Source organism: Gavia stellata, chromosome 3, assembly GCF_030936135.1.
Source record: "Gavia stellata isolate bGavSte3 chromosome 3, bGavSte3.hap2, whole genome shotgun sequence".
NCBI lineage: Eukaryota > Metazoa > Chordata > Aves > Gaviiformes > Gaviidae > Gavia > Gavia stellata.
In genome coordinates this window covers 104,095,010-104,119,965 of record NC_082596.1, presented here as the reverse complement: position 1 = coordinate 104,119,965, position 24,956 = coordinate 104,095,010, and the positions used below count along the sequence as shown (strand labels likewise).

General features: G+C 37.7%; 1 protein-coding gene across 1 annotated transcript in view; it reads left to right on the top strand.

The window, feature by feature from the left end:
• Window positions 1-24,956, top strand: part of ATP9B (ATPase phospholipid transporting 9B (putative)) — a 174,262-nt gene that overhangs the window by 19,809 nt on the left and 129,497 nt on the right. The window contains exons 3-5 of the mRNA XM_059815461.1: window positions 7,066-7,216; window positions 11,965-12,078; window positions 15,835-15,943. Coding sequence (XP_059671444.1) covers window positions 7,066-7,216; window positions 11,965-12,078; window positions 15,835-15,943 — 374 coding nt within the window. The remainder of the gene's footprint in view (window positions 1-7,065; window positions 7,217-11,964; window positions 12,079-15,834; window positions 15,944-24,956) is intronic.

Genomic DNA, 24,956 nt, shown 5'->3' with positions numbered 1-24,956 from the left:
TACTTGTTGCAAACAAACAAAACTCCCCATATGCACTAGGGTTTTTTGTCTCTCTTGCATTGTTAGGATTAATCTCATTTTTGCGAGAGGAAGTTTTCCATCCCTTACTTTGCAGCTTTAGAATTTTATATTCTATAGCTTTTTTTGTTGCTGCATCACAAACTGTTACTGTTTAGTTGAAAAAGCTTCACCCTTTTGGCAGGAGCATATATGGAAGGTTTGACAAAGTTCCCTGTACATTAAAATAGATTTTGTAAAAATCCTTTATTCAGCTTTTAACTTCTGCTTAGACAATAGACTTGGTGATCGGAACTGAATGGCATGAACTTTATTTGCAAATCTGCAGCTCTCTAAACGGTTTTTGCATTTGCAAGAAAAAAATCATAATTAAATCAAATGTTGTCTTTGATTTCGAACAAACTGAAGACTTAATTCAACCAATATAACTTTTAACTTCAGAAACTGCTTATTTCTTGCTTTCATAGCACAGTTAAAAGAAAACTTAGTGATATAGCAGCTGTTTTGTGGCTGTAATCATTGCCCCTTTAACTTACAAATTCTCTTCAAGCTTGTGAAATTATAATGCACATAGATCAATACTCTGGAGTTCTTTGGGCTGGATTGATTTCTTTCTCATGAGATTTACATTCCACTTGTTATCAAAAACCACTTTGTCCCTATGAAAATGGTGCCATTGAATGGCATTTCCATATGAAGTGAAGGGGATATCAAATGCTCGGATTAATTTGGGCTCTAAGATGGCCTGTACGCTTTCAATTAATCTGCAACGCATTTGTTATGCAGAAGCATGGGAAAATGCTGATCTTTTAAGAATGACATGACCACTGTGTTGCTTTTGGCCTGATTACTGAAGCTACCTGTTGAGTACAATAATTACAGTATGTTTTCTTTGCAGAACTAGTTTCTGCTACTTAAAACCTAATAAGGAAAAGCTGACCCTTGCAGACAATATAGAGCTTTTATGTTATCTGTCCATTCTGATGAAAATGCTGTTTTGTGAAAGATACTGGCAGTTAAGCTTGTAGGATAAAAGTAATGAAAAGCGAAAATAAAAAAAAAGCCTTTATTATTAGAGCTGCAGAGTCAGTGAGACTCTTACTTTAGCTTTTGACTGGGAGAGATACACTCTATTTATGAAAAAGTTAAGGGTTCTTATTTAACAATTACTCTGTGTTTTTTTATATGGCATCAGTTACTGATATGACGACTGTGGTTATTGTTCCTTCAAATAAAAAAAAGTACGTTAAGAAGCAGGTTGATAAAAAGCCATTTAATAGATATACCTTAAAGTTCTTTTATCAATCAGTTCATTTCTTTATCAGTACAACAGATTGTATATATGTAGGCAACATGGCTTATAGCTAACTTAAAAAAAAAAAAAGCTTTCTGTGCTTGTGCTGAATTTTCGAGGCAAGGACATTTGACATAAATGTCAAATCAATAAACAAGAATGTGACTTTTAATCGCTGAATCCATAGCATAGGCTGTGGTTTTACATCAAAGATTTCAGGAAAATCTAAAGTGTGTCTTGATCATGCTACATCTTTCATTATGTTTTTAGGATATTTGAAGCTCGGAGAATGCTATTCTGATTTAGCTCCTGCTGTTTGTTTCACACAAATTTAGTGGGCACAAAAAGCCCATGAAAGGGTCCGTACCCTTCCACAGAAATGGTTTTTGTATTGGCGAATGTTAATTGGAGAACAGATTAGGTATGTGTTGGGTATTGATAATCTGAGTTTCAGAAATACCGGGTAGACTTCATTGTTCTTAACAGTCCGAATTAATGTAAATTGATTAGGATTTCTGAGGCCAGCCTGGCCACCTCTTATTCTTCCTGTGATAAAACACTGATTACTGCTGAGACTGTAAATGGCAGAATCTACCTGATTTTTACTTTTAAGGTAGTAAAACTCATCTGAACCGTTACGATACTGATTTGGGCATAACCTGTGATATTTCCATCATCTGAGATTTTCTTGCATCTGAGAACTTGAGTGTTGTTAGCTCTGTGTCAGTCAAATCCCTTTTATCAAAGGTATCAGTTGTTTCCCGGTCAGACATCGTTCTTGTGTCTGTACTTTTTGGCGTTTGCTAATCTAATGGTTATTATGGCATCTGTTTCACCTTCTCTGTCGATCTGTAGTGGAAAAAGTAGTTTCAAGAAGGGGAAACTCGGTGGCAAGGAAAGCAGTGTAATTCGGTTGCTTTAGTCAAATGTTTATTTTTAACAATAGAAAAGTCCTCAGTGTGTGAGGACATTGTTCTACAAAAGAGACTGTGCCTGGTAAAATGTTCAGTCTGTTTACAGTTTAAATTCAAAAACTGATTTAAGCAATGGAAGATTTCAAAGGCTGTCAGGAAATTTCTGTCTATGGGCTTGTAGACAGAAGCTGTCATGCTTGTTCACGTTCCCTGGAAAAAATTGTTTTCCTTGGAACTTTTTTGCTACAGATCGGTCTCGACACTTCTTGCTATACAGCTAAGCTGTCTCTTCCGTTTGTATTGTCCTCTCCACCCCCCTGCCCTGGAAACTAATATGTTTAAAGCTTTAATTCCATGAGCAATTTTATCAAGCGTAAATCCAAGCTGGCAGCGAGTGGAATCGCTCCACCTTCTCCTGCAAGGACATAGCCTGCGTTGCTTCAACTATTTTTACAGTTTTCTAGATTTTAAAATTCGGGGTGGATCTAACTGAAAATAGTCCCCCTTTTTATTCTGCATTAGTTTACAGCTGGATCGGTTTGCGGGTGCGGTTTACCCACGCGGTTGCACGAGCAGCTGTGTCAGCACAAGGGAAGGGGCACAAATCCCCACCTTTGCCGCGGGAGGAGGGGGGTTGTAGCCGTGTCAGCAGCAGGTTCGCAGCCATAAACTGAGCGTGGAACCACGACATAGGAAGACTGCTGTTCATTTTGCTTTAAAGACAAATCTAAGTAACGATCAAGGTAACTTGATTTTTCTGACTTGTATGTTACTAAATAACAGGGCTGAATTTTGAATGTTGAACTAACACTGTTACAATTTTTAAGATAGAACAATTCTTTGTCCTGATTTAAAAGTGATGGCAAACAGTTGCTGAATGGGCTTATATTTGTAACAAAAGTAGAATGCGTGTTTACATAGGATCAAACCAAACTGATGTCCATCCCACAGTGAAGGCTTCAGGGAGGAAATCTTAAGAATCCGGTATTTAAAATTGAAGCGTTTTAAATGTCAGCTTTGTGATTATTGGTGTAGTGGCATTACCATAACAAAGCGAACGTTGCTTTGAATTATTTCACTGTTGCATAACTTCTAGTTTTCTTTAAAAAGAGCCTGCAACTTTGAATTCCATTTGTTCTTTGGCAAAATTAGTTTTTAATAGGCCTGGGATAATGTAGGCTACAGACAAGAACATTTTAAGTGGGACTGTGGCGAGGTAAGCTAACTATCCGCGTTCCTTCCCTGTATATTTGTGTGTACCATGATCCTGTAATTGTGGAAAAACAGAATAGGAAGGGACCTTAAGAGGTCGTCCAGTCGATTCCTTGCCTGCACAGGATGAATTACACCTATCACTTATGTCTGCTCCAACCAGATCTTAGAGACCTGCAGTGGTAGCAATTCCAGCCTCCTTAAGTGTTTCTTTCCACCCTAGTTGTTAGAAGTATTTACTCAATGTCTGTCCGTCCCGTCCCCCCGTATTTATTTGCCACAGTTGAAGTCCATCATTTACTTAATCCTGGTGGCCCTAGAGAATAATTGTCCCTTTCCTCTTTGTAGCTGTTTCTTACATACTTGAAACCATATTAGGTCCACGCTCAGCCTCCTCTGAACAACTCTGTTTCTTTCGGTGTGTCTAACAGACAAGCCTGCCCTGCTTTCTAGACCTGTAATTGTTTGTTACTCTTGTGTGTGGTCTTTGTTTTCCCAATAGGCCTGTTTGTTGAAATTTGGTATTCAAATGGTATTGTAAGCCAACTGAGATCTTGCTAGCACTGGACCGAGAAAAAGATACACGTTCATAACTTGCTAGCAGTATGCCTGTCCACGCATGCCTCTTTTTTGCGCATGTATATCGTTCTCATGCAGTAACTGAGTCCTTCTCTTCTGAGATGCTATCTACTAACTCTTTTCCAATTCTGTATTTGCATAGTTGATTGTTTCTGTGTAAACGTACTACGTTGCGCTTCTGCGTGTATAACTGCATTCTGTCTATTCCAGGTAGTTTTTTCAATCTGTCAAGACAGCTTTGAATTCTGATCTCCTCTTTGCATGTACACCTATCTCTTCTAGCTTTTTTTAATTAAATATATGATTATGAATTACCCAGTAAGTTCTAGATAAAGCTTTGCAGAACTTCACTGAAATTATTTTGGTTTTATAACAAGCTACTCCGCAATTATGATTTTTCCAACTGTGTCAGTTCCAAGAATATGTTCCTTTACTTTCCTTATGAGAAATATCTTGAGAGCTAAGTTTTATTAAAGGCATAGAATCGTAGAACAATCTGGGTTGGAAGGGGCCTTTAAAGATCATCTAGTCCAACCTCCCCAGCCATGGGCAGGGACATCTTTCACAAGATCAGGGTGCTCAAAGCCCCAGGAATCAAGAGAGGACGTGTACTCTATGACACTAGTGCATCTGGTTCTTCTCAGAGGGAAATTAGTTCCATTTTAGAGGTTGCTCTGGACAAGTCAGTGTTGGCTATGACTTTTTGTTTTCTTTCAGGTGTGTACAAATACATGCAAACAGGTTGACTATGCAGAACTCATCCAGGAAACAATGCTGAGGTGACTGGATCGTAATTTCACCCTCCTGTTCTCAGCAAAATCCTTTCTGTTGGTTTGAATGCGATTTATAAGAGCTTCCTAATGGTTACTTTTCTGCATCAAAAATATTGTCAGTATATTCAAACCTCACTAGAAAACATGCGTCACTTCCCTTCACCTTCAACTTCACCTGCTGATGTAGCTGAAACGCACTGTCACCAGCCTGGTCTGTGCTTCGGCTGCGTTCGGTGCTCACGGAAGGCCTGTCTGCTCAGTCTTCCCGATTCACTCGCTTAAAACAGACTCCCAACATGATTAAGGCACCTCCCCCCAGGTTGAAAAAACACAGAGAAATTCTCCTTTAACATATGGGACTGTAAAACAAGTATATACAGTGTATGGCAAACCCGCTTTTCTTTCCACACTACCAGTTCTTTCCAAACCATCTGTACTCATCTGCGTTAATAATCTCTCCCTGTGGATAGTCCTAGCAAGTCTGAGGCTGATTATATTGCGTGAGTTGAGTCACATCCATGTTTGTTTCTTGTTTTACTGTTGTTAATACATAGTCTACTGAGCCTCAGTGGCATCATTCCGTTTGCCAGCCGTTTGTTCCTCCTGCATCGTGATCTCATCCCTTCATTCCTGTGTCCTTGTCCAAATTGCAGTTGTTTAAAGGTGGCTGTGAGCTCTTCCTGTCTATCTCATTGCTCATCCTTTAAACCCTCTTCAGTAGATTTGTTAGCTGGTTAGGCAAGGATGCTCTTCCTTTCTTCAGTGAAGAAATTGCAGATCATTGTGCAGTTTGCATTTACATGGGGTGCATTTACATGGGGGTTTTTTTTGGTTGAAAACATATGACAGGGTGACATTAGGTATGCTTCCCTGTTGTGTCTGCTATAGGCAGTCTTATGGAGGAAACAACACCAAGTTGGGCAGGGGCGTTGATCTGCTGGAGGGCAGGAAGGCTCTGCAGAGGGATCTGGACAGGCTGGATGGATGGGCCCAGGCCAATTGTATGAGGTTCAACAAGGCCAAGTGCCGGGTCCTGCACTTGGGTCACAACAACCCCATGCAATGCTCCAGGCTTGGGGACGAGTGGCTGGAAAGCTGCCCATCGGAAAAGGACCTGGGGGTGTCGATCGACAGCCGGCTGAATATGAGCCAGCAGTGTGCCCAGGTGGCCAAGAAGGCCAACGGCATCCTGGCCTGTATCAGAAATGGTGTGGCAGCAGGAGCAGGGAGGGGATCGTGTCCCTGTACTCAGCGCTGGTGAGGCCGCACCTCGAATGCTGTGTTCAGTTTTGGGCCCCTCACTACAAGAAGGACACTGAGGTGCTGGAGCGTGTCCAGAGAAGGGCGACGAAGCTGGTGAGGGGTCTGGAGCACAAGTCTTGTGAGGAGCGGCTGAGGGAGCTGGGGTTGTTCAGTCTGGAGAAGAGGAGGCTGAGGGGAGACCTCATCGCTCTCTGCAACTACCTGAAAGGGGGTTGTGGTGAGGTGGGTGTTGGTCTCTTCTCCCACGTGACTAGTGATAGGACAAGAGGAAATGGCTTCAAGTTGCGCCAGGGGAGGTTCAGGCTGGATGTTAGGAAAAATGTCTTTCCTGAGGGAGTGGTGAAGCACTGGAAGAGGCTGCCCAGGGAGGTGGTGGAGTCACCATCCCTGGAGGTGTTCAAGGAACATGTGGACATGGCACTGCGGGACATGGTTTAGTGGGCATGGTGGGGTTGGGCTGATGGTTGGACTTGATGATCTTACAGGTCTTTTCCAACCTTAGTGATTCTGTGACTTACAAATTATGTGACAATTGTATACAAAGCTATGGAAATTTTTCTAACTTTATCTAACAGAGGCCTTATTTCCTCTTCAGTCATTAGCATAATTTGAGTATCCGTAATACAAGATAAAGAGTTTAGCCAAAGGATTGTAAGGTATGATGGATGAGTTAATTATTTAACGGTGGGGGAATTTAGTCTCTGCTAATGCAGACTTGTATTAAGAAGAATTTTTTGAACCTGTGTCAGGGCAAGGTGTAGTGAAACGTGTTGTTATTTTATTAGAATTTCCCGTAAAGAATGTGCAAGTGTTCATATATGTCTGAATGAGTTGAGTACTGTGTAACTGCCCTAAATATTACAAGTCAACATCATGCTTACTTATTTAAATGTGGCAAAAAATTTTAATCCTGTTTTTCTTATGTATTTGCCTTTAGAGTTCCAGGTTTGGAAATGGTAATCACGTATAGTAACTATTTAGTTTTAAAGTAAACAATTGTTTTTCTTTTCAGTTGTTCTGATTGGCTCATAAATGTTTGCCGAAGAAAGAAAGAGTTGAAGGCTCGCACAGTGTGGCTTGGATGTCCTGAAAAGTGTGAAGAAAAGTACCCCAAAAATGCCATAAAAAATCAGAAATACAACGTCTTTACCTTTATACCTGGGGTAAGGCTGCTAACCACTTTTTGGTGTTGGGCTGACTATATGTTCTATAGCGGTTTTTGACAATTCTGCAAAAAGATAATTTTATTTGCCCAGATTCTTCTTTTTCTTTTTACATTTATCTCAATGTCTTCAATTAAATTGACAGTTGAGAGCAAGGCTAGTTTTTTTCTAAATTGTTTTGTTTTCAAAGGGATTTTACTGAAGAAGTGAAGTGTGTATGAGTGGTTGGAATTCAGTGAAGCTTTAGAAATTTGAAATGGGTTTCCTTGCGGTTTTGTTTATCATTAGAAATTTGTCATCCTGTTTTTAAAACAGAAGCACTTCTACACAGTCAGTTGTGAAAATACTACAAAGCACTGACTTCAATTGAGAAATATAGTTGAAAATAGCAATGTACTCCCATGGATATTTTCTCATACTCCATGCCATTGAAAACATAATAAATAACGTATTCTGAAACAGGCAACTCCTTAAAGGACAAAAACAATCCGCTTCTTCAACTTACATGACAAGTAAGGCCTAGTTTAGTAAACTAGTACTTTCCAGGGTTGTATTTCTCATTGCAGTTTTAAAAATAGTGATGTCTTTTTGGTTTTGAACACAGTTCTTCAGACAATACTTTTGTTGTGGAGTGGAAGGGGTTTTTTTTTGTCACTTCTTTGTCTCAGAAGCCGTATTGTGTCTTAATTTCAATTTTTTGCCTGTAACATTCACAGCATATATGAAGACAAAAAAGACATTAGTTTTATCTATTCATACTTCTAAAAAAATCTTTTGCTATAACGAAGTATAGCAGTAGAGAAGACAACTTTTGAAGCTTCAGTAGTTAAAACCTAAAAACGTATGCTGCTGTGATATTACAAATTTTACTACTACGCTTTTACTCATACTAACACCCTCTGAGAGTCCTGTGTGCTGTTGCAAAAACTGAATGTCTTCTACATTTGAATACAGACATGCTTTGTCTTAAATTTTTTATTTATGTGCTCATGCTGGTTTATAAGAGTATTGATTCTATTCTTCTGGCCTCTTTGGTCCAATGACTGGCAGGTGCTTTTTAATACATTTCTTTATTAAAACAAAAAAAAATTAATGGCTTTGTAATTAAGACTGATCTCCTGTCAAAGAAATAAAATGTCACTTATCACAGGCGGATAAAATAGTCTCATCTCTATTGAACGAAGGAAATGTTTTCTTCCGAAGTTTAAATTATTAAATACACTGAAATTGGTTAAGCCACATACGCTTTCCTAAAGGTCACCAAATTCATTAAGCATATAGTAAGCCATTGATTACTCTGACTAGAAATCTGCAGTGTAGATTACAAGTCCTAAACTAGATTCATGTTTCCTACAGGGATCGGCCATAGCTTGCAATTACCTGTTGAGAGACAATGTTTGGGTTTTTTTGATCTTTTGAAAAATCTTGGTGTTTACAGTAGAGGCACAGTCAGGTTTTTATTTTTGGTGGCCGTATTTGGAAACTCAGTAGTAACTTCAGAATGAAGTGAGATCCTAAATGTAAAGCCCAATAGTTGGTGAAAATGTTTCTGAATTTTAATTTTAGACATAAATTAACACTTTTCATTGATTAGAAATACTGTGTAGCTATCTGGGGTTTTTTATGCTGTTCCACTAGAAGTAATTTGTAGGGAACACAGTTGTATTGGTTCCAAGCCCATAAATGTAACTGAGTAATAAATATTGACTCCGATGATTTATCCTGGTTGGAATTTTCATGTGAAGTTTTGTCTTCTGTTTAGAGTTGTATCTTTTTAACGTTGCAGCTGGCAATGAGTAATATTCAATGATTTCATATCAAAATACAAGCTTAAAATAACGTTTAGATTAACGGAATTGTACTTACTGGCTGAAAGAGCTTCAACACTTCCAAAATACCATCCAATTTCCTAACATTTATATAGAATACTTACTGCTTCTACCTTCACACCAGTTTGTTCCATTTCCATTTACTATTTCGTATAAATCTTGGCACAGCTGCTTAGGAATTTTGTGTAAATCTCTGTAAAGACTATCTTCTGTGCTGGGCAGGTTTTTAAGATACCTCTCATGAACTTCAAAGCAGTAGCCTATTTTTTTATCAGTTTAATCTAACTGGAGACTTCTCAACTTGCTTAACTAGACTCGGTTTTGTGTTGAATGGTTAGTGGTCTGCCAGGATTCAAATGATTTGTAGGAAGGTGCTTTTTACCTCCCACCCTCTCCTGCAAGATGGGTGCTCTTGCAGATCTGCACCTCCCAAAGTACGCCGTGGACTTTTCTTTGACATGGTATATCAAGTCTTTGTAAACTGTTAAACATACTGCTAAAAATGAGTATATGAACTTCATCAGTAGTAACATAAGGTACAGGTTCAAGCTGAATTAGTTTCATTTTGGAAGAATGTTCCGACTTGCCCTGCAACTTCAAATTTGACTTTTTTGGCTTTACAGTTTTGTTGGTAAATAGTGGACTAGAATTCCATGCTTTTGGAAAAAATCCTCTGATTTGAGGCTGTTTAGGTAGCCTTTACCTGAACAGTACTCACAGAATCACAGAATCACTAAGGTTGGTAAAGACCTGTAAGATCATCAAGTCCAACCTTAAAAAAAAAAACAAACAAAAAAACCAACCCCACAAAAAAACCAAAAACCACAAAAACCAAACCACAACACACCAAAAACCAACCCACCCAACACCACACAGCACCATGCCCATCAAGCCACAATAATATAATATAGCACTCTTGCAAGAAACTGGCACTTTAGTGGTACTGCTACTTTGTTGTGCCTGCCAGAAAGCCGCTTTGAAATGAACTTCCCTGAGTATTTTTTCCCAGGGCATAGGTTTTTACAGAAGTCAGTAATAATGTTGGACTGATAAGAGCAATAACTACCTGTCCAATAACTTTGATTTTTTCCTGTAGAAGTCACTGTAATATTAACTGAATTCTAAGATGGAGACACTCATCAAATGTGGCTTTTTGCTCTATTTTGAGTCTCTTAGCTTTGAAACAATTGATTATCCGTTTTCTCAAGTCTCAACGTTCCAAGTTCAGTAGCCACTTCTGATCGTCCTGCTGGAGGTGCCGTGTTATCCTGGCCTACTAAAGAGAGATGTGAAGTCTTTGAAGATTCAGAATTCTATAAAATGAATAATGTTCTTAGCATTGTAATTATAACTAAAGCAACGTTGAGAACATGCGCTTGCCGAAGTGGTGCTTTTAATTACCAAAGGAATCTCTGCATCTGTCATTCCTTTGGAATATGGGACAATGTATTCTGTGATAACGTTACTGTGTCTTCACTTAAAACTTGGACAATTATCTTGGAGTTTAGACCAAACCTTTGATTTATTAATGAACATATCTCATGTACCAATATCTATTGCAAAATAATCTTTTTGAGAAATTTAATACTGAGCATTTCTTCTAAATTATCTAAAAAGCCCATAGTATTCGGTTACAAATTTTTTGTAGTTTAAACCTTCTGAAAACTTAAACTGTGGCCGCTTTTGTAAAAAGCTTGTCTTGCTATGGAACCTGAAGAATACTGCCTTATCCGGAGATTTCCGCACGATAGCCATTTGGGAAGAGAGCGGTGTCGCTTACCCTTACGCACTGGATCTTTTCTGTAGCGTTCATTTTACTTTCCTAAACAACCTTTATTCTTGAACGTTGAGTAGTTTCCCTGTTTTTAAGAAGAGTGGGAAATGGTAGTTTTGGAGGAGTGCATCCGACTTGGTGGTAGCCTTTGTCCCTTGGAGAACCAAAGGACTTCAGAAAGAAGGCAGATGAGTTGTAGAGCTTCCGCCCCTATGAGAAGAGAAACTTCAGTGGCTGTGTGGTGGGAAGAGGGTGCTGAGGGATTGCGGCGAACAGAAGTAACGAGGAGTTCACGTATACTGTACGTGCTGCAGCCAGGGCTGAAGGTTTAGGAAGTTCTCGCAGCGATGCAGAGCAGCATGGTGTAGCCTACTCGGTTTTGTTACTCTGCAGAAGCTCAAATGACAAAGACTGGGTTAATATTTTTGTAGATGGTTTCTGTTCGGTTGATGCCAATGTTTTTTTTTATATTATTATTTAAGGCCAGAATATGAAAATTTTTAAGACAAAAAGACAGATAAACCAGAATTTAAGTATTGGTACCTAAGGAAGAATGAAGATTTACTTTTAATGCTGTATGTTTAGGAAGAAAAGTTTTAGCAGTTAAAAACGAAAACTTAATGTAAGCAATGAAAGTTCAGATACTCACAAACTTATTTTGCTTTTTTTATTGATGCTGTAAAATTTTTCTTCAAAAACTGTCTTAACTCATAAACATAAAGGTAATTATTGTGGATATAAAATTGCAAGATGCTTCTACAAACATCTGAGTTCCTTTTACCGTTAAAATTTCAGAGTAAATCTTTGCACAGTGATCTTGATATATATTTAATATTTGTAAAGATTGATGAGTTCACATCATCCGCTTTTCAAAATATCAAAAATTTAGCAGCTTGCTTTTTCAGCATGAAATGAGGCGTTAATATCAAAGGATTTTTCTCAACAAAAATAGCAGTATAATATTAAAATAACTTACAGTGCATGTAGTAGTTTGTGATGATATATAGCATATTGTGCTATATAGTACTATAATAGTACCATATATAATAGTATGCCATATAATGGTTTTATATCTACTATAATGAAAAAGTGAATTGTGGGTACAAATTTTAAGGCATTTATCTATTTTGTGTTTTTCATTTTAGGTTTTATATGAACAGTTCAAGTTTTTCTTGAATCTCTATTTTCTCGTCGTGTCCTGCTCACAGTTTGTACCAGCATTGAAAATAGGCTACCTGTACACGTACTGGGCTCCTCTGGTAAACAGAAAAATGCTATTAACTAGAAGTTTTGGGGTTTTAACTTCAGATGAAAAGTTGAATATCTATATTATATATGTAATATATATTATTATATAATATATATATTATATATGTAATATATAATGTATTATACCTACATTTCATAAACTTGTATCTGTAAACTACGGCGATGAAAGTAAGTAGCAGAATTCAAGTGGTTATTTGGAATTACAGCATTTTACAGCAGGTACTCCAGAAGCTGTGGTTCAATAGCCCTCCCGTCCACCTGCCTACCACACAGCCCGGAGGGCGTTGTTGGTAACCGGCTAGTCTGAGTGAGTGGTACTCCTTGCTGGCCACTGGTCGCTTGAGAGGTTAAAAAAAACCAAATCCAAAAAACCTCCAGCTAGTAGAGAACCTTATTTGGTAACATAGGTAATTTGTGTGTTCAATTTCTTTCAGTTTATTGTTACTTGCTCACTATTTTATGTTTTCAGGCTAGGGCAGAATTGAAAGCATCGATTTTTTTGCATTCCTTCTGTATCGGTTTTGATCATGTCCTTTTTCCACAAAAATTGAGATAAAATATTTTAAGCCATGGATAAAGCAGGAGGAAAATGCATCTTGAAAATAAGTTAGTCATTAAGCACGCTTTTCCTAATTGATTCCCCTGCCTGTTGCACTGGCTTCCTTTCAATATGTCTTTTTATTATTGAGCCCTCTGCAGTATTTTCTTGGGAAACTGTTCAAACCAGTTGCTTCTGACTCACGTTTCCTAAGGTTTGAAAATTATATCCTCTTCAGAGGAGGCCCTTTTGGTAGTCTGCCAGCTACATTCCCATGACTTGGAATTCTTTTCTTGTTTGTAACCAGATCGTTACCTTCTCTTTCATCTCTCTCCTGGACCCTACACCCCAGGTTTAAAAGCAAGGCGGGAAGAACAAATGCTTTATTTTCTAAATTTATTTTTAAAAATGATACTTTTCAGTAGCATTTATTCTCAGTGGTATTCAAGAGAAACAGTGACATGCTGACTGCTTGTGTAAAGGTCGTTCTTAACAAGTCAACAGAGTAAATATTCTGGATTGATTTCATTGTTTTAATTGTTGCAACGTGTGTCCTTTTTTAACTATTGATAAATGGAGAGGCTGTCCTGGAGGTTCTTCACACCTCTGTTTCCAGACAACTTTTGGCTTCTGCTGCAACAAAACCCACTTCAAAGACGGAAGGCTTGTTGAACAGTAGGATTTGAAATGGATATTTGTAAAGGTCTTTGTCACTGAGCCAGTAAGAAAAGACAGAAGTCAGCCTTGTCTGGAAGTTGGGCTCTTCACAGTGACGTGCTGTGTACAGCTCTATACGTTAGTGGGGCAGTAAGGAAAAAAAAAATCACTTAGCATCTCAGCCCATCTCATCCCTGCCCAAAGAAGGGAGAAAATACTGTACTTCGCAAACACCAGTAATCTGTTCTGTATGGATGTGTTTGTCTTATTCAAGGGTATTTTGAATGACGTTTCCCAGTTTTCACATACAGCTGTGTATAGAACAATATGTCAGTTAGTGCTAGTGGTGCCCTTTTTTTGCTAAATTCAGTTGTTTCTATTTGAATAGCTTTTCTACTAATGGTTAACCTCCAGGTAAAAGAGATTAATTGGATGTTGAGTAAGGCTCAGTATGTATGATGAAAATATAAAACATTTAAGTCAGACCCATTGGGCTGTTTTTGTTGCTTAACAGATAAGTTTGGTTTTCTTTTTGAAGAGCATATAACTGCTGATAAGTTTTCAGTAATAATCAGAGCAGTAACTATGACTTGGCTTGTATTTTCTCTCCAGATTTTTAAAGAAAAAGAAAAAAAGTTTGGCCTGATACTTAAAACCAACTGAATAGAAGTTGACTATGTGCTAAAAGGTTTTTGGGTTTTTTGGTGGTGTGTGTGTTTTTTGGTTTGATGTTTTTTTTTCGTTTTCAAGAGTTTTTACAACAACCAGACATAATACACTTAGATCAAGCACTGGAGTTCTTCAAACAAGACAGTATTTCACTGGTTTGTCATTCGCAGGGCAGGGAATGGACTTCTCATTTGGAGTCTGACATAGGAAGGATGCAAAGCATACAGGTTTGATTGTAAGCAGTATGCTAAAGATATTTAACTGCTTACAGTTAAAGAAAGATGACAGGGTTTTTTGTAAGATTCGCTTCACAGTTTCAGCTCCCCTTTGGAAGAGTATCAAGTTCCTTTGAGCAAATGAGGAAAAAGGGAAACATCTTAAATTGTTCCTCATAGTCACGGTCAGCTGTACTGAGCTGCCCGGCAAGGTACGGTGACCAGTAAGGGAAATTCTTGCAATTAACACCTTGCATTCTGTGCTTTGATTACTGTCTAGTTAATGAGATATGTGCAAATAGCAAATATATTTGAAGGTGCTTCAGGAGTGCCTTTTTTATGCTGCTAAAATATCTATACTGCCAAAGCTCGTGAAAATGATGCTGCCATGAAAGGGGAAGACCCTGCTGCTCATCCAGTTATGCCTTAGGAGTGAAAAGGAATGTGTTTGCAAAGCCACTTTTTTGTTCTACATAGTTCTAATATAACTGTTGTAGCTAATGCAAACCTGAACAAACAAGAAGTGTTTAAGTATGAGGTCGCAACAGAGTAAGCCTTGGAATTTTGGGCTGGAACTGCAAAACAGCCCTTGGTATCGAAAAGGAGAATTTTAGTCAAGACTCCTTCAGGAAGACTCTACACCTTCATTCCTTTCTTATTGCTGGGAGGTTAGGGCAAGGTTGGCAAACTGTTGGACTTCTGCAAGAAAAGAAGTCTAATGGTATAAATTTTCTTCTATAGAAGGAAAGTATTGGTGGGTGTCTGAAGCTAAATAGATAATCTAGAACCTTATCTCTTGGAGGATTTGTGAATATTTGAATTTTTTTAGCCATGTTACTTACAGTAGTTCTAAGATCCCTTTACTGTTGAACATTTTATTTCCCTTTCACTGATGGAGAAAGACTGAGCACTTGAGTTTAAGAAGCCAGACGACCATATCTGAGGAGGTTTAGAAAGGGAGAGAGGAAATTCTTACGTGCTCATCCCTGAACTGTTCTCTGCTCTTTTTAGCTTACCATCTTTTTGTGGCCGGAGACTGTCTTGGTCGCGTGTGTAGCGCGCTCTGCGCTTCCAGCAGAAGCTACAGCGGCGCTATCCTGTGAAAGTAGCAGCCAAAGCACTTAGATACTTAGCTTTTTAGAGCAAACCCCCTTTTTCTTTGCCAGTATTTGTGACGTATTGGTAAATAACTACATTTAAAATGGCAAAATTAATTAAACTAGCCATCCGTTTACCTTTGCGTTTCCAACTGTTAGGAAAAAGGCAGTGAACTCAAAATTAGAATTGGAGACTTCTGAAATGTTTTTGGTAAAACCCTAAAACTTGTGGAAGATGGGGAAATACGCTTGTTGAACTATAAAGGCTGTCTTGAGCTCATCCAAAGCATTTTAATTTTTTAAATTTCAAATTATATCTAAGTTACCTGTGTTTGGAGATGTAGTTATTCTAATTATATTTGTACAACGGACAAGTATGATTTTCCTTTTTTCTTTTTTTTCGGGCTAAACCAAGATGATATGTTAACAGATTGAGGAAAACACTAAAATCCAAAGAGGAAAAAAGTAAATATTCTGAGCACATGTTCTTACTCTGTATAGTGTTTCTACTTGTGTATTTTTATTCCAGCACTTTGAGAATTCTGAATTGCATAATTATATTTTTAACAGGGATTTGTTTTGACGGTCACAGTGGTACGGGAAGCTGTTGATGAATTTCGACGTTACAAGAGAGACAAGGAAATGAACTCACAGTTATATAGCAAGCTGACAGTACGAGGTTAGCAAAACCATTTGTATAAATCCTTAAAATATTTCATCTTTTTCTTATATATACATTTGCAGACTTTCTGTTCGAAGAAATAACTAATAGTCTCAAGCTGCACTATTCAGAATGAAACTGATACTGAACTAAATAAAACTATACTGATTTCCCTTAGATAAATACGACTGTTAAACTTGATCTGTTTAAGAAGTGTTGTAAATCTTCTGTTGCTTGTAAAGGAAAGGTGTATGTATATAATTGTATATATTTTTGAAGCATTCTGCTGTTCAGTACTATTACTTCAAAGTGCAGTTCTCCTCTGAAATTGATAGCGAACAGTAACTCAGCCACGCTGTCAGCTATGTATCAAGTGTATATAGGAAATAAGGGATCAGTAACTAAGAAAGACGATCTAATTAAAACTCACTAGAGCCTTTCAAACTTGGTGGATATATTTGTGCTTAAGATAAGGAAGATGTATGGTGAGTCAGCTTCAGTGTCAAAAATACTGATTTTAATTTTTTGCATATAATTTGAAATCTATATGATCATGCAGTAGGAACGGCCAATTTTCTTTCCAGAAATTAATAAAAGGAGAAATCACAGTTATGCCTTTTTTTGGACTCAAAACCTTTGACAGTTTTTCAGGAAGACTTTTAAGGAAATGAAGCACTTCAGCTGTGAAGTGACAAATTTGGTAGGATATTGTAAATTTTAAACATGGGCATGAGAGAAAAAACCATGCACTCCTCTCCACGTTTATGTTGCTTAGCACATTTTCCTGTTTAGGTTCGGAACAGAGTGCCACATAGAAAGGTGCCAAAAAATAATGAATAACCTATTATCGAGTCGAACTGTAATGAATAACCTTACAAAACAACATGACCTTGCTATTACCCTCAAGTTATTTTGCTACAATATCCTGGGAAGTCTCTGTTAAGGATTTTCCTTGGCATAAAAGTTCTAGAAAGTGGGAAGTTGTTAAGGAATGGGGGGTTGTGCCTCAAGCCGATAGAGTATATAGCATACATTGTGCCAAGTGTGAATTCTGTTCACTAATTCCCAACCTATGTTTCACTGCACTTTTTAGTATATCTTGGTGAATATCTTCTGAGAGTCAGTGGGAAGAGTAACCTCACCAGATCTGGGAGTCTTAATTAGAAACAAAACTTTTGGAGTAGCTCTGGATAATATTGTCTCCAGAAAAAAACGGATGAAAAGCTTGTAATGTAACACAACCGTGTTCTGCCTGAAATCTTAGCCCATTTTTTAAAGTCATTGGAAGGTAAGTAAACAGGCAGCAGTTTCATTAGTGACGACAAAACCTAGCAGCTGAAAGGAATTTACACTGCTTCCTTGTGGTATGGAGACTTGCATGGTTTTCTGGAGTTTGCATACGGAAGGGAGCAACTGTAGGGAATATTTGCCTATCGTTCTTCCCTTCCTTGTCAGCCTGAAATAGCTTTATCAACGTTTCGACATACCACTGTGGAAATCTGCAAATGGGATAGCTATGGTTTGTTTAACATGAATGGTTGCATTGCTGGCCTCCAGATCTTTACAGTCTTTAATACAATCTGTAAAGAAATGGACTTGTAACGGCTTTTCTTTCAAAGTTGTAATTTAACCTGCTAGTTGGCTTTATTCATTTTTCAGATCTGTTATGGTAGGCCACTGAACGCTCATGTTTTGCAACAGATAGTTCAGTCCTACCCTATTCAGCAATGGTGTTAGTAATCTGAAATTCTTAGTTCTGGAAGCACGTGCATACTTTATAGTTACCAGTATGACGTAAATGTCAAGACTGATATTTGCTGTTTTAAGGGCTAAGTTTGGTGCCTTTTGTGCTTCTTTTTTCACTTGTTTAGAGTTAATATTGGAGTTTCTGGTAAATTGCTAGGTGTTTTAAGTAGAAATTTGGAATTCTGATTTCCTCTTTTCCAGCTCATGAAATATTTTGTGAGGTTATGTGTATTGAGAAACTTCTCATTTTGTAACTTCTCCTAGAAATAAAGAATCTGTCAAAATGGGATTTGGTCACCTTGACACAGCTGTTTGCTAGATACCGAATAGACATTTAAAAATAGTATACAATAGTGTATAGGTAAAGCCCAGCAGTTATATCAGGAACTGACACATAGAGAGCAGTGACTTGTTCAAAAGAAGTTTTAAAAATGCCCTTTTTAAAAAAAAGGTTATCAGCTTTTACCCACAAACATGTACGTCTATTTCGAGTCTCAGGTTTTGGTGCCAGTGCCATCACGAATTCATACTTGGTTTTTGTTCTCTTTTGTGGTTTTTTGAAGACCATGATATTCTACAGAAGTAAAGATTCAAGATCTCTGCTTACAATGAACTCTGAATCCCGTGTTGACATTGGTGTGATCGATGAGCTAACAATGTTTTGAACTGTGGCCAGTTTTAAGAATGAAAACATTATTGCAGTCCCCACTCAAAATTAAGCTGTACTAAAAATTGCCGCAAACACATATATAAAATAATGAATAGGTGATCAATTGCACCTTTTTCATAATATAGGGTTCTTTAATAATAAGGCATTCTGAAACTGAAAGGTATCATTTGAGGCAAAAAATGGGTCTTCCTGCTATGATAAAATTAGACCAAGATTTTACAGGTTTTGAGAAGGATTTAGATATTTATCTGTGCAAATTAATACAGTCAAGTACTACACTTCTGCAGACTATTTTTTAAAAAACTTTCAATATAATCTACCTAATTTTTAATATTGGCAGTACTCTTCAAGTGGAAAAATTCAGTTAGGCTTATAATGCTAACCTACAGGCTAATGGTTTGGAGAAAGAAGGCTTTGTTACTTGTGAATGAACAAACTTGATACTGATTTAATTAAAAGCCTGGAAATCGATGCCACTCTTAAGAGTCACTTTTCAGAGTGGAACTGCACTTTATACTGCTCTAGCATTTATTTTTTTTCCTAGTGATTTTATGACTTGTGTAGGTTTTACAGTCTTTTCTTTGAAATAGGTATTTTTTCCATCTCAAAGATGGAGAAACTGACATAGAGAGGTTAAGCAGGTTGCCTTTGCTCAAATTGGACAGTAGGAAAACTGCAAGTTTTTAAGGTTCAGTGTTACCCTTGGCTTAATTATACCATCTGTGGAAGCTAAAAATGAGGGTTTCATCACTTTTAGTTGTTTTGCAGAAGTGTTTGTTTACTATAGGGAAACAAACGTATTTGTAGCAAGGGAAGCTACTGGGATTTGAATTGTGATTAATTACTTGTATAAAGACAGTGTGGGTAGGCTGATTTGTAAGTTAAAATTTTTTTATATGGCGTTGCAATAGAATAAAATCGGGAAGTCTTTGACTACCTAGCAGTGTTGACTTTCTGTGGAGTCATTCTTAGCCTCAGGAACCCCTAAAAAGGTGAAACATGTGAATGTTGTCTTACGACCTGCATGTTGCTAGTGGAAGAAGGACCAGCTTTTTGAAGATGGTGGGTTCACATTAGTGGCTCTTGACGACGTAGAATTTCTTTTTAGTATTTCAAGACCTCGAATACGTATTTGTTCTAATTAGTAAGTCTTAGCTTTTTTTATAATGAGCTGTTCCAAGCAGGAAATCAAGGGAGAACGGGACATCTGTTTTAAGTGTTACTTAATTGTACTTAGGCAGCAATGGCCAGCTTCATGTCCATAGACTAATTCTGATCCATGAGATAACCAGCGTTATGCAGTTTTCTGTTTGTCATGTAACATGGCCAAGCTCAGTCTTCAGTCATCCCTTGGTGAATTTGCACTTGTCAAGAAGGTGAACCTGCTACATGTGAAGTTTGAATGGTTTCTACTTTTTCAGCCCTTTGTGGCAAGTGATGAAACATGCAAATCAGTAAGTGTATTGAATTTTTTTGTGAGCAAGTCAATTAAGTGTACCCGTCTCCATGTCTTTCACGTGACTCTCTTCCCTTGTATACTTTCCTAGATTATGGTATTGAATCTCTTCAGTTGTTCAGTGTATGATGTATTCTGCAGTCTTAATCTTGTTATTGAGATGTTTGTTGCAAAATCTACTTTCCTTTTTTGCATATCAAAGTCTGCAAATCCTTAATAGAGGGTTTTCAGTCAGTATGCAAGTTAAAGTTGGAGGGAGGAGGAGTATCTGCCTGGAGAATTGAAATTATCTTGCTATTGAAGATCCTGTCAACTTCATTGCCTTTTTCTGCTTCAGAGCAGCTCACCTGGCTATCCTTTTGTAGAGCAGAAACTGCAATGGAAAAAAATTTAGACTTGTGCATGCAAATTTGGGAGGACTTCTGGTTTTCCTTCCTAAGTTACCCTTATACTTTTGGCACAGCTTCTTGTCTCGTGCACTTAGATATGACCAGTGAAGTGCCTATGAAAAAACGCTGCTATTCTGCAGAAGAACCACCTCAAGTTCATAAACAGGCTATTATCTCTTTCATTACGCTGCCAAAAGCCAATTGGATAATAAAATTGTAAAGCAATTTTAACTCTTTTTCCCTTCCCATTCTTGAAGTTGGCAGTCCTGCCCTGAACCTTTCCTAGTTAGGTTTGCCCATGCAGTGTTACTGAAGTGTTGAAGAAAAAAAAAGATCGAGAAGAAAATAACTATTATAGTCACAACTGTGAGTTGCAGAAGAGGCGTGCATCTGTCACTTCACCTCAGGATGTTTAACATGATTTTCCAAGGTGTTGCAGAACTCTTTCTCATTTTGCAACCTGCAAAGCAAAAGAAAAAATGAATGTCAGGAGCAGTGAGATTAATGAAATAATTTCATCCAGGCTTCAAATGTGAAAGACTTGTGTCTTTGCTGTATCCTTAAAGGACGGATAACCTTAAAGGTGTTTAAGAATGTAGTGAAGTTGAAAATATGTGCCAAAACTGTGTGAAATGGAGAAAATATAAATAACTGCTATACATAAGAAGAGAACAAAGCATGAAAGCTAGTATGTTTCCTTTGAAATTAAGAGAATTGAGAAGTCTGTTTTAGAGAGCTACTGTGATTTGAATATTTTATTTTTTTTTTACTTTTGGACTTCTGTTTATGCTGTGGGAGCTGCCCTGTTCCTAAAATGCCACCTTACTGAGTTTATATCTCAACTGACCTTTTTGCAAAATGGTCTCTGTCAAGAAGCAGACAGTTTTCAATGATTTATACCTACGTTATCTGCAACTGTAAAAGAAGGTGTTTGTCAGAATGTCTTGATTACTGTAATATTATTTTGCAGTTATTTGAAACCTGTATTGAAACCTCTTATAATGTTAGAATTGCAGCTCTTCAAGAACAGGTTGTCCTTCTGCCTTTTAAAAAGCCACTTTGTTAAAAAAACCAACAACATTATTTCTGAATCTAGAGGTACGACGTTAGGTCTTTATTGCTTACAATATTTCAAACCTACTGATGACTTCATTCCTGGTATTTAGACCATTTGGAACAGAGAAGTTTTTAAAGAATTGTATTAATTTAATCTAGTTGATTAGGGAAGCAGTAAGCAACAGCAGAAACAGAACTTGAAATTCTAATGTAAGGAAGAATTTCAAAAAGAGGCCAGAAGAGAGGAATGTCAAGGGGACTGTTTTCTTCCACATTTTTGCAGCATCCAGGAGATTGGATAAGAAAGAATGAAGGCTTTCCATCTCACCCAAGAGGAGATGGTATGCAGAGGAGAGGAGCTAGGAAGCTTCTCTCAAGAGTTTCATATTGGTGATTAAAGACTAACCTCAGTTCAGCATGTAAGATGGAGTTTGAAAGAAGGACCTGAGGACAGCGCGGGCACTGAAAGATCAGCATCCTCACCTTGGGCTCCCCGTAGCTTTAAGCTTTCCCCCCGTGCCCCCCACAGCTACCCATTATATTACGTATACTCTAATTATGCTGACAACTCAGGCCAACAGATGCCAGGTAAAACTTCCATATGGTCTATACTTGACTCCTTTCATTCCAGAGTTTTGTGCTTATGGGTTAGAGAGAAGCGCTGTTACCAACTCCAGAAGCAGTACTTCAGACAGTACTCAAGGTACCATGGGTAAGATGTAATAGCAACTTAAAAAGAATTTGAAAATGCTGCTCTCGAAGTTACTCTTCTTTCAGGAGTGGCTTTCACTCAGGTAGTAGAGACGGTTATTAATAAAAAGAAACAAAGTTGTTTCTGATACAGTATATACCCACTTTTTGTTTACTTCATTGCGTAAATTTTTATGTGGAATACTTGTTAGCACATACGAGATATTTATTAGTTTTTCAAATCATTGCAATTCATTTCAAAAGGCTTTATCTTGGGAGTATAATGAATTACTACAGACACTTCTCCGTGTTCCAGTACTGCATAATTCTGTATGTTGCTTTAGGCGAAAGCCTTGCGCCTTGGTGGACTATAAAGTCTGGATGCGCAGCCACTTCTGACAGCTTTGGACTTTTTATTGGTAATTACACAGATGGTGAAGAGTGTTTTGCTACGGAGATGTTTTTGGAGAAAAAACAGTTTGCAAAAATAATTCATGCAGTGAATAATACTCAGTGTCTTTTTTCCTCTAAATGCATCTTCACTAAGATGTAGTATTGCATTATTTTAATGTTTTCTGAAGTGGTATTTAATGATTCTCGGTTTTGCTAGTCTAAAGGAAAGCGTTGTTTGTTGACTTTTCAAAATTTTAAGCCGCTTTTTGAATTACTGCCATGTTTTACCATGCAGTTTTTAATGGAATATGTCCTGCCGCTCAGATTGATTGTAGAATTAATTTGTCTTGTATGTCACAGGCCACTTCCTTACAGGTGGGGATATACAGGGTGCTCTAACAAGACATGTTAGTGTGTAATAAAGAGAGTATTCTGTAGTGTTATACTGAGCCAGCTAGAAAACAGGTTGATAAGGAAACTTTTCAATTCATAATGTGAATTTCCCGGGATTGCTAGGCTGAGTACAAGCAGAGGTGCAATGTGGGTTCCTGTTGGTGTACTTGGCACCAGGAGCCTTTGCTTTTTGTCTGCCCCGCATCATGTTGCGAATGAACGTTCTGCCTTCTCTTGTCCTCTGAGGCTTAGGGTCTTTTGATCTTTACTGTAGATCTGTTAGAACGTGATTGTGGAAAATTCAATTGTTGATAAAATTGCTAGTAGTTACATTTGATTAGTATCTCTGAATGGTTTTGGTCATACGCGGCTGCGTAGGTGGCATAGATCTGAGACTTAACGCAGCCGGTACTAGGATTTTTGTGGCTGTTATTACTATAATCCGTTGATTGACTTGGTTATCACACTGATAAACTGATGAAAATTGTTAGCGGAAGAATTGAAAGCAAAATAGCAAATGCTATCCTTTTGGTAAAGCTAACAGACTTAGAAAGCAAAGTAAACTTTACGATGTTTTTTCGGTATATACTATTCACTTCTAGTCAAAACTTGAGAATTTCTAAAGAGAAGTCGCAGGTTCGTGCAGTTAAGCAAACTAAATATGTTGATTTGGTATCAGACTGTTCTTTTAGTGGTTGAGCTTTAGTATTGATTACTTTAGATTAAAAATAAAAAGGTTGAGAGGTTGACACTAACTTAATTTCCATGGGTATCTTGAAACTCCTGTTGAGGACTGCTGATGTTTCTTGCTATAGCTTTTTATACCTTGGTCTTCTGCTACTCCCTTCACCCTCACAAATGTCTTACGGCAGAGTTAGGAGTCAGATTGAAGATATAATTTGTTTTATATTTGGGGGTGGGGGGGAAGGTGTTCTTGGCAACTGAAAAACGGAACTGGTGTAAAAGATCATTCTCAGTAACAAAGGCTGGCTTTCAGAAATAACTTTGCAGACAGGCCAAACAAAAGTTCTGATTTTCCTTTGACGGTGCACATTTTAGAAGTGCTAATGTCATGGAAAACGTCTTAAAAATTAGCTGTAGGAATACATTTATTATTGACTGACTTAAACATAAACCAACTGTTACTTTTGCATTAAATGCAATTTTAAAGAGCAAATATTGAAAATAATTAATCATAACATGAATCTTACTACCTTTGACTAAATGCCCATGTAAGTATAAGGAATTTTTGAGGTTAATTACCTGATCTCTCTTCATTGAGAGTTACAATGAGGAGGTCTCATGGATTTGGAACCTAGCTTAGTTTTTGGTTTATGCTTAGTTTTTGGTTTATACTTGGTATAACTTTGAGAGATGATAGAATGCACATTGACAAATCTACTATTCGTAATACTTTCGATTAAACGCCAAACTGATTGCTGCTCATCCTGTGCTTTTGTGGGTCTTCTGTTCTAATTCGTTCAGCCTGATTTTTGTGTAGAACCCCAGCACCTTTCCATGTTTTGACATACTTGTCATCTGATACCTGCTGATCAGGTACTTGCCGCTTGGCATCATGATAAGACTTTCTGAGGGGAAAAAATACTGCGTATGGGTGTGTGTTTCAGCATGTCAGGCTGTGTGAATACGTACGTGTTTATATCCTGAGTAAATGGGTTCTGAATTTGTCACCTGTTGCATCTTGGAAGAGGATATCTGTATGTCATGACTTGCTTGTCTACAAGTTTGTTGGGTTTTTTTCCTGGTTGTTTTTAACTCAGGGTAGCAACTTTTTCTGGAATTGTAGCAAGGACCTGGGACTAGAACTCCTGAATTCTAATGAGATGAACAATAACTTACTTTGGGCAGTAGCTTAACCTCTCTGTCTCAGTTTCTCAGTCTTTCAAATAAGAATGTTAAAACTTAACAGTCCTACAAATACTAATACCCTACAGAACATACAGAAATTAAATTGGTACGTGTGCTGTGTATATTTTTGAATGAGCTGTTCACAGGGGTTACTGAATGGGCAGCTCTAGGGAATGAAAAACCTCTATTTCCGCTTTTGATATTTTACTTTTCTAAAATGAAATCTTCAGGCATTTCTTCTGACTTCAGCGAGACTTACCTCTTTTCCGGTGTAATTGCCGGCAAGCGTCAGAGAGTGCCGCTTACATCAGTAGCTTTAGTGGCCAAGCAAAGCTACCTGTTGGTAACTGGGCTGTGACTAACGACTCG